This window comes from Ictalurus punctatus, chromosome 16 (genome assembly GCF_001660625.3).
Source record: "Ictalurus punctatus breed USDA103 chromosome 16, Coco_2.0, whole genome shotgun sequence".
Lineage (NCBI taxonomy): Eukaryota > Metazoa > Chordata > Actinopteri > Siluriformes > Ictaluridae > Ictalurus > Ictalurus punctatus.
In genome coordinates this window covers 21,383,063-21,399,983 of record NC_030431.2, presented here as the reverse complement: position 1 = coordinate 21,399,983, position 16,921 = coordinate 21,383,063, and the positions used below count along the sequence as shown (strand labels likewise).

Sequence of the window (16,921 nt, the reverse complement as noted above, 5' to 3'; positions counted from 1 at the left end):
TTAAGAGACAAAAGGTCACACTCTGAATGAAAAACAACACAGAGGAAAAACAGTTTTAGACAGGAGCAAAGGTGGGATCTCTGTGAAACTGGAACATACCATTGATGAACAGAAGGGGAGGGAATCTGAATAGTAGTTTCTAGCTAAAGAGTGGATGGTACTTTATCAATATATAGCTGAAACTAACAATTTCTAACATAACAATCATTCATTAGTAATGAGGTAGGAATACATTACAGATGGGATGTCAATCCATGACAGTGCACTGTACGCAATCTCAATTCACAGGCAATTTAGCATAGCCAATCAACCTACCAGCATATTTTTGGGTTATGGGAGGAAAGCAGCAAGGACAATGGGAGAAATTGTGAAACTCCATACAGACAGAAACCTGAGCTCAAGACCAAGCAGTGACGCTGGAGCTGAGAGACAGTAACGCTACCTGCTACACCACCATGCCGCTCCATTAGTAAATAAAACATTTCTACAAAATCTTTCAATGCAGTTAGGGGTTCTGACAGTATCTATATATGTCAGGATAAACACATTCCTAAACACGATGACATATACGCAACAAAAAAAAAAGAACAAGAACTGTCCTCTCACATTCAACTGCTTTTATTTCCAGCAAATTTCTTACCATGTGTAAATATTTTCATTAACATAAAAAGATTCAACAACTGAGACATGAACTGAACAAGTTTCACAGACATTTGACGAACAGAAATGGAATAATGAATCCCTGAACAAAGGGGGGGTCAATATTAAAAGTTACAGTCAGTATGAGGTGTGTCTACTATAACTACTTCAGTGCATCTCATCCTCATGGACTGCACTAGATTTGTCAGTTCTTGCTGTGAGATGTTCCTCCACTCTTCCACCAAGGCATCTGCAAGTTCTCGATCACGTCTGGGGGGACACACGGTTACATGTAATTTTCCACTGCAAGGACGATCAGCTGTCCTTCCTGTCTCCCTGTAGCACCATCTTATGCATCTTATATTACAGACATTGCAGTTTATTTCTCTGGCTGCATCTGCAGTCCTCATGCCTCCCTGCAGCAGGTCTATGGCATGTTCACGCAGGTGTTTTTCAGAGTCAGTCGAAAGGTCTCTTTAGTATCCTAAGTTACTGTAACTGTGACATTAATCGCCTACCGCCTGTAAACTGTTAGTGTCTTAAAGACTGTTCCACAGGTGCATGTGTAACAATTATTTATGCTTCATTGAACAAGCATGAAAAACATCGTGTAAACCCTTTCCAATAAATATCTGTAAAGCTTATTTGGATTTTACAAAATGATCTTTAAAATACCGTCTCCTGAAAAAGGGGCGTTTCTTTTTTTTGTTGTTGCTGAGTTTATATGATATACCATCGATCATACGGTTAAAATATCTCATCTTCACACCTTATAACATATAAAACTCTAAAGTGAAGATTCACACACTGATTTCAAGCAAACTCTTGACTGTTTCGTAGAACCACAAAGAATCGCATATGCTGAGTAGATAAACATCTTCTCAGATGATTTACATGACTTACAAGGAAACACAAGAGGCCAAATGTGTGTGGGGGGCAAGTGGGGTTGGGGGGGGCAAGGGAAATAGGACACAGAAACAAGCCTCAGAAACACAAGTTGAAAAGTGAGATGCACCCCAGGGACACCAGAAACAAAGGATACAAAGGAAGTGAATGAGGAAAAAACAGCGGTCAATGGCTGTGTGGTGTGAAAACTTTTGTTTCATTAGGAAGGCAATAAAGTTCTAACAGCTACTACACAGAATTTATAACTAACTAGATAGCATTCTTGTGTAAAAGTGGAATGGGCCATAGGATTGAAGAAAAAAAAAAATACAACTATCTCGTTAGCTATAGAATTAGCTTCTGATCAACTAGCTAACTAGGTAGCAATGGATCTGTATTTGGGATCAGCTTGTGACAAACCTTTATTTCTGCATTGATTATCTTGTGTGTGCTTCTATCTTATCTGAACTCATCTTCTGTTATTACACAGTCATGTTGGAAGAATGACAAGTATGGTCCTTCAAGTCCTTCATAAATAAATGTCCTTCATTAGTAAACCCAAACTCATAAGCCTAAAGCAAAGATATCAACTAATCTGCTTTGACCCAGTTTTGCTTTTCATCACACTGGTCATCTGCTTGCTCATGTGTAATAAACAAATGATCATTTTATGAATATTCTATAGGATGTGCCAATCAATTAAATGAATAATATGTTAATGTAGATTAATAAATGATTTTGCTCTGTTTAGTTCTACATAACAACATCACAATTACAAACACAAAGGAACTACTCTCTCTTCCACTCCACTGCTCTGCATCTCACAGATGTTTCCTGTGAGCTTCTCTTCTGTCTTGAAATAAAATCTGGCTTGTGATTAGATTTTAATTCTCCCTATGCCTAATTTCTGATAACAGGTAGTAATAGTGGGTAGGAATGGAATGGCCCGGGGTGCAGCTTAGGTCAAATTTCATCCCTTCTTTTCACTTCCTTGGCGCAACAATGCAATTGACATAAAAGACTATGGATGACATAGCTAAGCAAGCCTTCAAGAGCTACCTAACGTTAACATTACCAGGTATCAACCTGACTACCTGTAGTTAGCCGGATTTGCTAAAAGTCAACTTAAAGCTAGGCAATCTATTACAGTGACCAAGTTTGCCAAAGTTTTGGCAAAATCAAGGTGTAGCTAGCAATAGTAGACAGGAACTAAATAGCCTTTACGATGGCAGTGGACACTGAAAGGGAGGTCAAGCAAATGTGTGTGTTATTGGAGCACAGCCTGAGGCTATATATGGAATGAATTTCATCCATAGAAAAAAGGTTAATGATTAAGAGGTTAAAATCACACACACACACACACACACACACACACACACACACACACACACACACACACACACACACAACTGCATTGCAAGACAATTCCAGGTGTACTATTACATTTTATACCACAGGAGTCATTTATACACACACACACACACACACACACACACACACACACACACACACACACACCTGCATTGCAAGACAATTCCAGGTGTACTATTACATTTTATACCACAGGAGTCATTTACACACACAGACACGCACGCACGCATGCATTCACAACCCACATGATAAAGCCATCCTCCTTATTTTGTTTCCTTTTCTCTCTCTGTAGTTCATGCCCAAAAGCCCAGTCGTGCAGTCCGAAAAATACGCTTGAACGTCCATTTAAAAATCTACTTAATACTATGCTCTACATTTCTTTATTCAGGATGGAAAAAATGACTAATAGGTATGTTTTCTGAATAGGTGTGATATTCCTGCCTTCAGGTTCTGCATGAAGAAACATGACGTTTGTAATAAATAGACGCACTCACACATACACTCATTCATAATCGGTTTTCTTTAGTACATACTGTATGGCTGCTGTCCAGTGATTTATACCCAATGCTGGCCATAACAGATAAAAAAAAATTTAAAAAAGCAAGTAGAAACATATACTGAAAAATACAAGCATGACGACCATGTTCAGGCACATTTATTCCCTGAAGTGAAAGACTGGGAAGATATGAGGTCAAGAATGCATTTAATGCTAAATGAAGTACACTCATCCTACAGCTGGTATTAAAAACTACAAAACTGAAAATAAAACAATTTATTTCAAAATACTATGGCAAGTGAGGAATCGATAGATTTTCCAAAAGCAACCGAATGTGTGCTGGAGAAAACAAAATACAACAGATAACTTCAGTCAGTCTCAAAGGCTGTCAAAGGCTGAATGCTGTTGTCGATCAATATTTCCGAAGGGAATTATAATTCTGTTCACCTGTCCTGGACGAAACACACGATTAGCTCCCCTGTATAAACAGCAACTGGAGACTTCAACATAGTCTAGAGGGTCTGACAAAATCACCCTTCCTAGAGGCGTGAATGCATCAGTCACCTCTGAAAACCATTTCAGTTCGTCCTCATGAGAAAATGCCGTACATAAATGTGGTTCTATTGACACTAGATTACCACAAGTTTTCCCTATCATTTGTAACAAGTGCCAATCCTGCTGGAACTTGAGAAATTCCAGGAAAAAGCTGGCTGCACGACGATGATATGTGTACCGGAGGTTATCCAATGTTCATAAAACCATGCCAAGAACCCATAAATATGTCTAGCATAGCGGTCGTGGAAAGACATTGCCGTTTATATGCACTTTGCTTAACTAAAACAGATTAAAAGGAGCTTTACTGTCCTCTCATTTAACTGCCTACTATCCCGTGGTGGTGAGTGGCTTATTCACCATATAGAGTCATGAGTTTTGCCGGTAGGATTAGATAAACTGTTAAATTTTCCTTTGATAACGTAATCAGATTTGATTATATTAGCACAAAAAGTATTTGTGCTTGTTTGTTTACAGTATCAAATGTATACAATGATTATCTCATTGGTAGTGCAGTCTATCTCCAAAAAATAAAAATACTTCTTATTACCACAAACAAACTACTGCAATAAAAACAGTGTAAATTATTATTTTAAAAAAAATCTATTTACAGTTATATACAAACATTTGGGCATCCCTGGCCCAATCACATATTTTATTGATTTTTAAAATAAATAAAACAATTAAAAAAAGTTCGGCAAATGTTAACGCGCAGTTAATTTAATTTCATTTAATTAGCTCGTTAAGCATTCATTGACTCATTAGGACTTGTCAGTCAGGTAAAGAATTAAAAACATTAAGAAAAACAACTGCAGAGTGTAATCAGTCCTCTGACTCTTCAAACCTTGTGCTAACACTCAACAACCATGGGTTCCTCTCAGCAGCTGATGATTGACTGAGGATCTGAAAATGAATCCTCATTGATGCCTACAAATCAGAGGAAGGCTATGATGTCAAAGCTCTTTCCACTGTCCAAAATATCATTAAGAAATGACAGTTAAGGGGAACTGTGGAAGTCAAGGTAAGATCTGGAAGACCAAGATAGAACTCAACTCTCAGATAGAACTGGCCATATGCTGGGCAAAAAGGCAAAACACTGACACTAAAGCCATTTTTCCACTGCGCAGTACGGTTCGATTCGACTCAACTTGGCTCGCTTTACTTTTCTGTGCTTGCTTTACCACTGCAGTTTAGTGCCACCTCCACGTAGGTGCCATCTTCCTCTCGCTTTCATGCAGGAATAATGTTGTATTATCGAAGACCTGTATGAATACATGGTCGGGCCGTATTCCAAATGCCTTTCCTGTTCACTGAACATGTACCCTATTAAGGATGTAAAATATTTTACGAACCTACGTAGAGCTCGATATGACTAAAGTTAGATTGAGCTGCGACAGGAGTGACTTCGATAAACACCTGTTTGGAAATCGGTAACAAGTGAGATGTAAAAATCTCAGACAGAAACCTTTGTTGTAATTTTATCTGTAATAAGGTAAATGATGCATAATTTTAAATTAACAGAACATTACCATACGCAAAGTCTTTATTAAATGACACATTTATCCAGGTAAAATATAGACGGAAAATAAGGAGAATTCCCTACTCCCTCAATGCGTGGCTCATATTTAGTATTGGCTTGGCTCACTTGGAACCTAGGTGGTACTAAAAAAAATACCAGGTACCAGGTATTATCCACAGTGGAAAGCCCCCAAAAAACGATCATAGCAGAGTCCAGTCAAGCCATACCATGCAGTGGAAAAGTGCCATAGGCTGCAAGATCTGTATAGAAGAGTCATCAGATGGAAACCTTCCCTGTGACCTCATCACAAAGGTGAAAGTGTGTGCAAAACAACATGTAGATAAGCCTGAAAAAAGGAGCAGCATTAATAATACACATAAGGTGGATCTATTGTGTCTGGGGTTGTATGGCAGCCAGTAGCACAGGAAACATTTCACAGGTAGATAGAAGAATGGATTCTGGTATATTTCAGCAATTCATTAAACAAATGTGACACATTCAGTCAAGAAACTGAAAATGAAAAGAGACCATGAACTACAGGAAATGCGAACTGAAGCTTGTGGAATGGCCTTCCCAGTCCCCTGACTTATATATCATTTAGAAAATGTAGGTAGAGCTTAAACATGCTGTGCATAAAAGACCGCCTAATAATATTTCAGAACTAGAAGCATTCTGCAAGGAAAATTCTTCAAACAAGGATAGATGGACACTTACGTGGCTACAAAAAGTGTTTGCATATTGGGAAATCTGTCAGAGGTGGTGTTTCTGGTGGGTGTCCACACTGTAGGTGACGGGTGATGTTCCATACGCTTCCCATCCTGAGTGTGTGTGTATGTGTGTGTGTGTGTGTGTGTTCACTATAAAAGGTGATAATAGCTCCCAGTAGAAACTTGGACCAAAGATAAAGGAAACATGATGTTTTCCAATTGGCACCCCATTCAGGAAATGAAACTTAAAAACCAATGTAAGGTGATAAAGCATGTGACCACTGTTAGTGGAATTTTGTAATGTACAGTGTGCTTATTGTTCCTTAGCTAATCTGTAATGACACCCAGGGAGTTTTAACTTCTCTGTGGAGAAAGCATGGCCGAGGGTTTTGATTTCACATGAGCCGAGTGTGTGATCATGAGCAACTAACCCCAATAAATCTAAAACAGCTTCGGGCATGTCTTTCTCATCCCTCTAACTGTATAACTTTCTGACCCAAATAAAGAAATGTACACAATGTCTCCCTTACCCCAACATAGTCAATCAACCAAGACATGTTTGGTGTCATGTTTTAGTGGGTTTTTTTATTAGTGTTTTATTTTTGTATTGGAGCCACAAAGCTAAAAAAAAAAAAAAAAAAGCATGCTCAGCCTTTAGTTTAGGATTATGAAAACTGCATTTCTGAGGCACACTGTCTAAGACGGACTTAGTGGAGACGCATACTATAAGACAAAATGCTAACTGGGTGAGTATAAAAGGCAAAACAACAGGGGAAGGACGGGGAAAAGAGGCAGGCAAATGATATACATGGAGAAACCAAAGGAGCAGAAACATGATGAAAGCAGAACATGACTGCGCCAAGTCACACCTCATTCAGAAACATCCAGTTCAACAATAAAAGGGTAACGAAGGGTTAGGGCACTTGAGAATCGATGCAGTGGTGAAGGATGCTTTGACAGCCCTAATCACCTTGTTAGCTTTGTCATGCCATTGTACACCAATCAGCCATAACATTAACACCAATGACCAGTGAAGAGAGTACCATTGATCTCATTACAATGCCACCTGTCAAGGAGTGGAATATATTTGGCAGCAAGTGAACAGTCAGTTCTCGAAGTTGATGTGTTGGAAGCAGGAAAAATTGGAAGGGCCAAATTGTGATGGCTAGACGATTGGGTCAGAGCATCTCCAAAATGGCAGAGCAGTAGTTAGTACCTACTACAAGTGATACAAGGAAGGACAACCAGTGAACCAGCAACAGGCTCATGGGCACCCAAGGCTCACTGATGCACGTGGGGAGTGAAGGCTAGCCTGTCTGGTCCAATCCAACAGAACAGCTAAAGTAGCACAAATTGCTGAAAAGGTTCATGCTTGCTATGATGTTCTGAAAGGTGTCAGAACACATAGTGCATTGCAGATTGCTGCATATTGGGCTGCGTAGCCACAGACCGGTCAGAGTGTCCATGCTGACCACTGAAAGTGCCTCTAATGGGCATGTGAGCATCAGAACTGGACCTTGGAGCAATGGAAGAAAGTGGTCTGTTCTGATGAGTCATGTTTTCTTTTACATCATGTGGACAGTCGGGTGCGTGTGCACCTTACCTGGTGAAGAGATGACACCAGGATGCATTATGGGAAGTGGGCAATGTGTGGAGGCACACTAGTGGAGGAAGAGTGATGCTCTGGGCAATGTTCTGCTGGGAAACCTTGGGTCCTGGCATACATGTGGATGTTACTTTGAAACGTACCACCTACATAAACATTGTTCCAGACCAAGTACACCCCTTCATGGCAACGGTATTGGCCTCTTTCAGCTGGATAACGCACCCTGACACATTGCAATGGTTTGCAATGGTCAGGAATGGTTTGAGGAACATGACAAAGAATTCAAAGTGTTGACTTGGCCTCCAAATTCTCCAGATCTCAATCCGATCCGAGCATCTGTGGGATGTGTGGGACAAACTAGTCCAGTCCATGGAGGCCCCACCTCGCAACTTACAGGACTTGAAGGATCTGCTGCTAATGTCTTGGTGCCAGATAACACAGCAAGTCCATGCCTTGACAGGGCAGAGCTCTTTTGGCAGCACAAGGGGTCCTACACAATATTAGGCAGGTGGTTTTAATGTTATTGCTGACTGGTGTAAGTGACACTCTAAGTGACTCGAGAAGGGCAGTTATGGTGCTGCTGAAGTCTCTAATAAAACACCTGCAAAAGTTAGGAACAGCCCTGAAAGCATTGTCCTTGACATTACTGAAATTCTAACCCTGGCACCACCAAATTGTCCATGATGATGTAATCAAAGTAAGTAACACTTATTTTTCAGCAAAGCAGCTGTGGATGAGTTGTGTCTGCAGCGCTGTTCAGACATGCTGAATGTGTTCAGGGAGGACAAGTAGAATAAAGTGTCATCAATATTGGCACCTGCATAACTATATAAGGTAAAGGACAAGACAAAATAATGTACATCACTGGCTGAAGTTTTGCCAGGTGTTTCCAGACAAAAGAAAAAAATGGGCCCTGGTAATCAGCTTACCTTTCTGAGTCATACAATGTTAGTAACCATGAAGTCTGTGTGAGAGTCTGAACACAAGTCTGAACAACTCGACACCAAAGCCATGTCAGACATGAAGCATGTCATGGCTGATTGAGACTTCTCTATGTTTGGGAGAGGGGGGACATTCGAGAACAGTTCACGTTAAGAACACAGATTCTTCTCTTTTTATTTGTAGTTGTGCTTGAGTGAGTCTAATCTCTTAAGCAGAATTATTCATGAATTAACACTTTATTAGACCTATCAGCTTTTCCTTATACCTGTTGGTGTGCCCTGCTTTTTAGGAGCCAAACAATTACGCCATCAGCTAACACAACGTTATATATCAAATATCATAACCAACCACAGGGAATGTTATGAGCTTTACTTCAGCTTTTAGAATACACTTTGGGTTTTTTTTGTTCATTGTAAATATGTAGCTGCATAGAAGAAGGCTTGTTAGCATTAGTATAGGCAGTGTAGCTTTTAATTAGTCCACTGCAGTTGCCAGTAAAGTGTATATTTCCATTGATTCATTGGCATATCTCCTTTACTTCCAAAACAAAAAATCCCATCCAATGCTGGTCAGGTATCTTTAAAATCCAGCGATAATATAACAGGTCCCTCGGCTCCAGACTAGCAGTTGTTTAGTGTTGGAAATGATTTTGCCGCTCTTTTGTAGTGAAAAACACTGTGATTTGGGTACGAAGCTAGTCTCTAATAATCTCCCAACCTTCGAGAAAAACCTAAAGCTCTCATCTAGCTCTCTCCCACTGAGTGTGCATGTTTGACTATCTAGGTGTGTTCTCTATTGTTACGCTGTTATCCTCAAGCTGCTCACTGACCTCGTGATGTTGTTGAGATTGTGCACTTGTAATTGTGTGTATTGAGAGTGACTGATTTGTAATGAATGCGTGTCAAACTCCTGTGTACTTGCATATAATGGCAGCCCAACTCAAAAACATGGTGTGGTAACCTCCCCTTAGACTGCTGATTCCGATTACACAGTTGTGCCAATACTTTAATCATTAGTTAAGATAGAAATACATTTTACTAGCACACCCATACACAGTATGCCAATACTTTAATCAGATGAAAAAATGTCGAAATTTTCAGAAAGTTTGTTTTAGTAACCTAATTAACATAAAATTAGATCATACTGAATGTACAGCCAGCACCGTTGATCTGAAGCAAAGACTGTTAAATATATCTTATGTCTAAAGCACTTATAGTTCATGAAAACATCACCGATCAGGAGTTTAATATAATGTGTTTAACAGAAATATGGATTAAACCAAATGAGTGCATTGTACTAAATGAAGCTAGTCCTCCTGGATACAGTTATATACATCAGCCTCGTCTGACTGGCAGCAGAGGAGGTTTCAGACTTATTTCTAATTACAATCGAAGCGTTACACAAAAACCTAATCAGAAATTCAACTGTTTTGAAGTTCTTTATACTAATATAACAAATGTAGCCAGAAAAAATAAGTCTACCGAGTCGATTCTGCTAATTATTTACAGACCCCCAGGGCCATATTCGGAATTCTATTTATACAGTACCTGACCATAATTTAGAGTACCACAGCAAAGAGTCTGAATACTTCTATGAATAAGAAATTTCAGTATTTGATTTTTAATTAATTTTTGATAAAAACGATTGCTAAAAATGTTGGGGTTTTTTTTTCACTTCATCATTATGGGCGATTAAGTGTAGATTGATCATCAAATCAGCTAAATCAAATCCACAACACAATAAAGTATGCAATAAGTAAAGGGGTCTGAATACTTGATCTGAATCCACTGTACATCTACTACTTTTTAGCTCCAACAGTATCTTGGGACTTTGTACACAGGCCACAGATTAACCAATTTCAGCATGGGTACTTGGGTCTACCCCAGTTTGCATGGTGATTTTAAGAAAAGGATAATGGTTAATGGTCACACTGCAAACTCCAAACACTCCATCTTTCACCAGAGTTCACAATTACCTAAAATTTGTTTTCCCAGCAGCTCATTTGCTCTCTACCCAAAGTGGAGCTGAATAATATTCCACTGTGTTTTTGTTCATTTTTAATTGTATTCCCTCGGATTGTATTCTCAACTTCTTCTGAAACTCTGTTGATTACCTGAGTGTGTTTTCTAGGCCTGGTTTATACTTGGTACATGACTTTCTGGGCTCATGCAGAAGCAGTGCAACACAAGCAGCATTGTTCACATTCAAGCCTGAATAGCTTATGTATCTGGGTATCTATCACACGTATCAGAACCAAAACACCCTGTCTATCTGGTTTTCAACTCAAACGGTAAAATATTTCACATTTTCATGCGCCTTTCTGCCTCTCTCTGCAGCTCTGACAAGCTCTGTCTCTTCCTTTCAGACTCAAATCAAAAACCATGACCTTCCAATCAAATGTTTTTAAGACGATCCCGAAATTGGATACACAAGACAGATCTTTTGGTAGTTCTGAAGGCTACAAGAGAGGTTTTAAAATTCAAACACTAACCATGATAGATAAATCTGGCTTGTGTTAGTACTCAATAGCTGCCTAGAATAATACATAAACGTGCAGTTTGAGTCAAAATGTTAGTTTGTTTAGTCAGCTGTGGACACAGAGTCACATGGTGCTATACTGCAGGATACAGTGGCTTGTATCCTGAACTTGTGTATGTGTAGTAAAATGCAAGCATAATCCAGGCTCTAGACTGCTCTTGGCTTTGCGATTTAGATTTTCAACCCTCATGAGAGACATTTTGTGCAATTTGGAAAAGTGCTAACAACAAAATTGGATTGTTTTATTATGTCCTAGCACAACAAGGTGGTACCTACCATAGATTTGACTCGGTATAAGATAACAGTGATTGGTTAGGTGCCTGGCTAGGTTCCTGGTGGCAATATGGCTGTGAAATTCTGTGCTTCATGGTGTTTCTTGTCATCCTCTTATGTCATGATTCGCTATTGCTGCCTGCCTGAAACAGGCTCAGGTAACAGAAACTACAGTTATGTAGACTCCTCTTAATAGGTCTAATGCCTACATTTAATGGGACATTATTACTCTCCTTCATGTGGCACGTGGATAGAAGAGTAAGACCTGTCCTTATTATTGGATATGTAGATGGATAATCACCTGGCCAGTGGTTATAGTATTGCCAAATAGTACAGAAAGTTTAAGCTTACTTTAATGGATGACTTTAGGGTCATCCAAAGGGGGGAATTGTGGAATTATTTTATATTTTGAGATGAAAGATACATAATTCAATGATGTAAGATCAATTCAATGTGATTTTTGCTCATGATTTTTGCTCATGCATTAAGTAAATGTTAGTGTTTTAAGCTTAGTATGACGCTATCGCTTTCTATAGTATGGGATGCTGCCTGCTAAAATTTCTCTCTCTCTCTCTCAAACACACACACACACACATACACAGTGGTGTATTCGGGGCCATACACTCCCCCATTGCTGTTTGCATATAACGACTTTTAAGGATGAATATTATTATATACCCTCGGGATACCCACTTGTTTTGCTGCTTCAGAAGTCTCTAAACTACTTTTTTTGTCAAACTCATGATTCTTTGTTGTAATTGGTGCATTTTTATTTTAATTGCAATCTTCCCTGCCCCTGACAGCTGCCGTCACTTCGACTGAAGACATCAGGTAAAACTGTCCTGCTGAAGCAGTCAGGTAAATTTAATAAAAGTGCTTGAAGTGGGCTTGAAGTGTATTCAGTGCTCACCGGTATGTAGTACTGGGAATGATTCTACTGTCCCTGCTTGAGAGAGATTGGTCAGGGGATGTGAAATTTATGTCCGTGACATGACTATAAAAATGGCACCTGTGAACCACAGGCTGTTCGTGTGAGCACACCTAGAAACTTTTTGACAGGAAGTGTTACTCCTTTCTCTTACAAGGGGAGGTGGGGACACTTTCTGTGTGAAGTGTAGGAGAGTGAAGCGCTACAGTGCGGCTCCACTCTGGCTCTCTCACTTCTCAGCTGAAGCGAGATGGCTTTCGGAACCTCAGGACTCTGGGCCTGCCGCTGTCATGGCAACCAGCCGGCTCAGATCCTGGGTGTCCGTTATGGATCTGGAGGGGGAATCTGAGACAAGCGCTGCTCTATCTCTGTCTTTCCTCTGCATCCAATAAAATAGCTTCTGGGTTTAAAAGAAAAAAAGGAATATGTAGCTCGCATCAACCCGCCCTCTCTGACTCCAAGGAGCCAGAGGGGGGAGCCAGTACATCCCTCTATGGGAGTGGAGCATGCTGCCACATATATTTATATATATATATATATATATATAAATGCATTTATTTATTTACCAAAAAAGGCCACAATGAAGCAACTCTGCTCTTGCCTCTTTCACTTCTCAGCTCCACTTTTGGAGAGTCAACCCACCCTCTCTGACTACAAGCGGCCAGAGAGGGAAGTTAGGGAGAAGGAGAGCACTTCCTCAAACCGCAGAAAACTCCCCTTTTTTCCCGGAAGAGCACCTTGAAGTGTCACGCTTCTGTGGAAAGCTGTGTTTATAATTCTGCGACATGGGATTAAAGTAGGGTTTTATAAAAATAAACAGTAAAGCTATGCTGAAGGTGGAGGAAGCGCTTGCGACCCACCTCTCTCCAGTGGTGGCAGTAAAATCAGGGGAGCCAATTTAGCCATCCAGGCTATGTTAGACCACTTCGGCATTGGTGGGCGAAGCCTATTCGGCAGTGGGTCTTGCTTGTGGGTCTCAGCATACAATGGCAGTGTGGCAGACTGGCTGAACTGTGAGGGAGTCACAGAAGATGAAGAAAGCCAGGGGCAGAAAGCCAGGGGGACCAGGGGGCCACAGTCGTAGCCTGCTAGTAGGACTGATTTAAAATGATAATCAATGCTGAAAAGGCAAAAAAAAAGTGGTCCTGAGGAGCCGCTGAGGGAGGTATCAGGAGATAAGAGGTTGTTAGGGCAGCTAGCCCCCAGTGTTACCACAGGGCTCCCCTAGCCATTGTCATCCCATGTCTTCAGTTTCTCTGTTCCGCGAGCTGTCACAGGGCAAAGAAAATCTGATGCTTTCCCTCAGGAATGTGGAAAGTTATTGTCAACTACTGGAACCTACTGCCAAATGTGTCTCTATGGGTTCTATCCTCCATAGAAAAGGTGTACCAGGTCCAGTTCATAGCTCGACCTCCCCATTCCACCATAGTAGTCATCACCAGACAGAGCCTGATGTTAGCCCAGGTAGTAGGTCTCTCTTGGACAAAGGGGCCATAGAACATGTAGCTCTTCTCTGAGGGATTGTGGTTTTGCAGCCATTATTTCTTGGTCTGCAGAAAAGCCGGAGTATGCGGACAATTTTAGATCTACGTCATCTGAACATACGGGTTCAGGAGGTTGGCGCTCAAACATATCATTTCACAGACTCAGTTTGAGGATTGGTTTGTGACGATAGATCTAAAAAAGACATGTATAACATTGCCCAGTCACAAGAACTTCCTGAGTTTCGCATTTGGAGGCAACGTGTATCAATATTGGTTCTTTGTTTCAGTCTAGCTTTATCGCCTCGCACCATCACAAAGTGCATGGATCCTTTGTGACAAAGTGCATGGCTCCTTTGCAACTCCAGGGCATCTGTGTGCTAAACTACCCGGAACGACTTGAAAATTCTACATCAAGATGTTGTTCTCACCCATGTGAGGAGCTTGGGGCTCAGGTTGAACCTCAGGGAAAGTTGCTTCTCCAGTCAAGAGTGACTTTTATAGGGGTTATATGGGATTCGAATACAATGAAGGTGTGTCTGTCCCCAACATGCGTCGAGGAATCCTATCAAGATTGAGCAAGATGAGGTTCGGTCTGGGCATCCCCTCCAGTCTCTATGGAGACTGTTGGGGCTTATGGAAGAAGCAGCCAATATCATATCGTTGGGCCCATTGCGCATGAGACCATTCAGTGGTCGCTGAAAGTCTGAGGTTTCATCTGAAAAAAGTACAAAACAGGCTTTTTCTGCATGATATTTCACATTGTGAACTGACAAACCTGAACTGCAGAGTAAATAAAGATGGCAGCTCTATTTCTCAAAGAATTTCTATGTTGCCATTTGATACTGAACTTCAGTTGATGTAACAAATTTTTTTTTTGTAAGTAATGTTATAAGATGGGTGTGGAGTGGTTAATGTTGCCACTTCACACCTCTGGTTTGATCCTGAGTTTGGTTTACTGTCTTTGTAGAGATTCACATGCTCTCCCCATGTCCGTGTGGGTTTCTTCCGGGCCATTTGGTTTGCTGCACCTCCCAAAAACCAGCTGGTGGTAAGATTGTCTGTGCTAAACTGCCACCAGGTGTGATGCCAATGTGTGGTGAGCTGAGATGAACTGATGTCCCATTCAGGGTGTGCCCCCATATTGTTCCCAGGATAGACTCCGGATTCATCCCCACCCTCACTAGTATAAAGCGGTGACTGAAGATGAATGAGTGAATGTTTTAAGATGAATGAACAGTTACCTGTGAATTTTTCCTCTAGCATTGTATAAAGAGAATTGGAAAACCCCTATCTGCTGACAATTTTGTTTTGGTTTCACATGGACTTTTCATCACTGCCTAGTCCCCTGGTACAATACATTTACAAGACCTGATTTTTGCTGTTCTCTCACTAGCTGGTGCTGAATAAAGAAGCGTGAGCACAGACTGAACACAATCATTTTGACAGCTTGTCATTTAAATAAGCCCTGGTTGATGTTGACATGACACAAGACACAGAATTAGAAGCAAGTTATTTCACTTCATCCCTATTTTGGGAGATACATTCAGACATGATCAAAAGTAATACATGAAACTGTTCAAACTATGAACATTTCTACCTGTATTTATTAAACAAGTTCATTGCTGTTACTCTGTAATTCAGCACATCACTATAAATGTTACTTCAGCACTGTAAGAGTTAAAATCCGTCAAAATTCCCAGTACTGAAATATCATCTGCTGTGTTGTGTTCTCTCCAGCTGGACATGTATGAACACTGTAAGTTAACTCGACGTTGTTCTTCAGGTGATCAAACATTTACTTTAAATGAGCATATTGACTGAGAATGTTGTTGTTTTTTTAAACAGAGAACATGAAGATATCATTATAAGACTGTGAGAACCTATAAATCAGGGGTTCTCAAATCTTTTGCACCCATTTCGAACATAATCTGGCTATTCAAATATTACGCTCATCATATAAATGTGTAGTTTTTTATTCCTGAAATTTCCACAAACAGAACACATTAAATCCAAGGTGGCATTACTAATAATTTGTGAGTTATTTGTGAAGTTTGGGTTGAAACAATTCAATTGGCCAGTCAATAACGATAAGACCTCAATAATAAATATAACAACATTGGTAATAGTCTGTTGTACTTTAGAGCACTATATTAAACAAACAAACAAACAAACATATAAAAACATGGTCACCCTTGCTATTCTTCAAGTACCACAGATGGTCCCCGGACCCCACATTAACCAGTGCTATATATAATCTCTATGCATAATAAAACAATAATGAGTAATAATAATAATAATAATAATAATAATAATAATAATAATAATAATAATAAGTATTAGGCTATAAAATATCTCAATCCGATAATGCACGCGCAGGATTTATGTGCTGGAATCTGAGCGCTTGGCACAGAACGCCGCTGCGCGTTCCGTTCCTCGCGCTCACATTCCATTTGCCTTTCGTTTCCGTTACCTGCCGATGTCAGAGCACGTGAGAGAGTCAGCGGCGACTGCAGCGTGCAAAAACTTTCCGTTCTCCTCGCAGCCCCGGTGCATCCGCACGAGCAGCAGCGCGCACACGCTGATGAGCGCCACCGCGCACACGAGCGCCAAGCACACGACACACGCGAGCCTCGGCTTCGACTTCGACATCGACATCACTCACGCACTCAAACAGTGAGAAGTACAGCAGAGGAAGAAATGCGCGAGTTTTAAGTGGCGGCGCGCGCGCGCGAGTGAGAGTTTAATCCGTATGGGAGTTTAAGCCGCTCCCCTCCCCGCCAGAGGTGGATAGAGCGTTCGCGACATTTTAAAACTGAAAGCCGTTATAAAGTAAAAACACGTTCAGAATCTTTCAAATGCATGATAAAGTTTACTATTAGAGGCAACTAGATTCATGTTTTCATTTTGTTTCTGTAAATCTAAAAGTTATACAATGTGAAATATCTGATGTGATATACACCAATGATGTACTGTGATGTAAT

General features: G+C 40.5%; 1 protein-coding gene across 1 annotated transcript in view; it reads right to left on the bottom strand.

Moving 5' to 3' along the window:
* Positions 1 to 16,659, bottom strand: part of ggt5b (gamma-glutamyltransferase 5b) — a 28,687-nt gene extending 12,028 nt beyond the window's left edge. Inside the window, exon 1 of the mRNA XM_017489716.3 lies at positions 16,411 to 16,659. Within this exon, the coding sequence (XP_017345205.1) occupies positions 16,411 to 16,595 (185 nt within the window). The 5' untranslated portion in view covers positions 16,596 to 16,659. The remainder of the gene's footprint in view (positions 1 to 16,410) is intronic.
* Between the last annotated feature and the right edge of the window lie 262 nt (positions 16,660 to 16,921).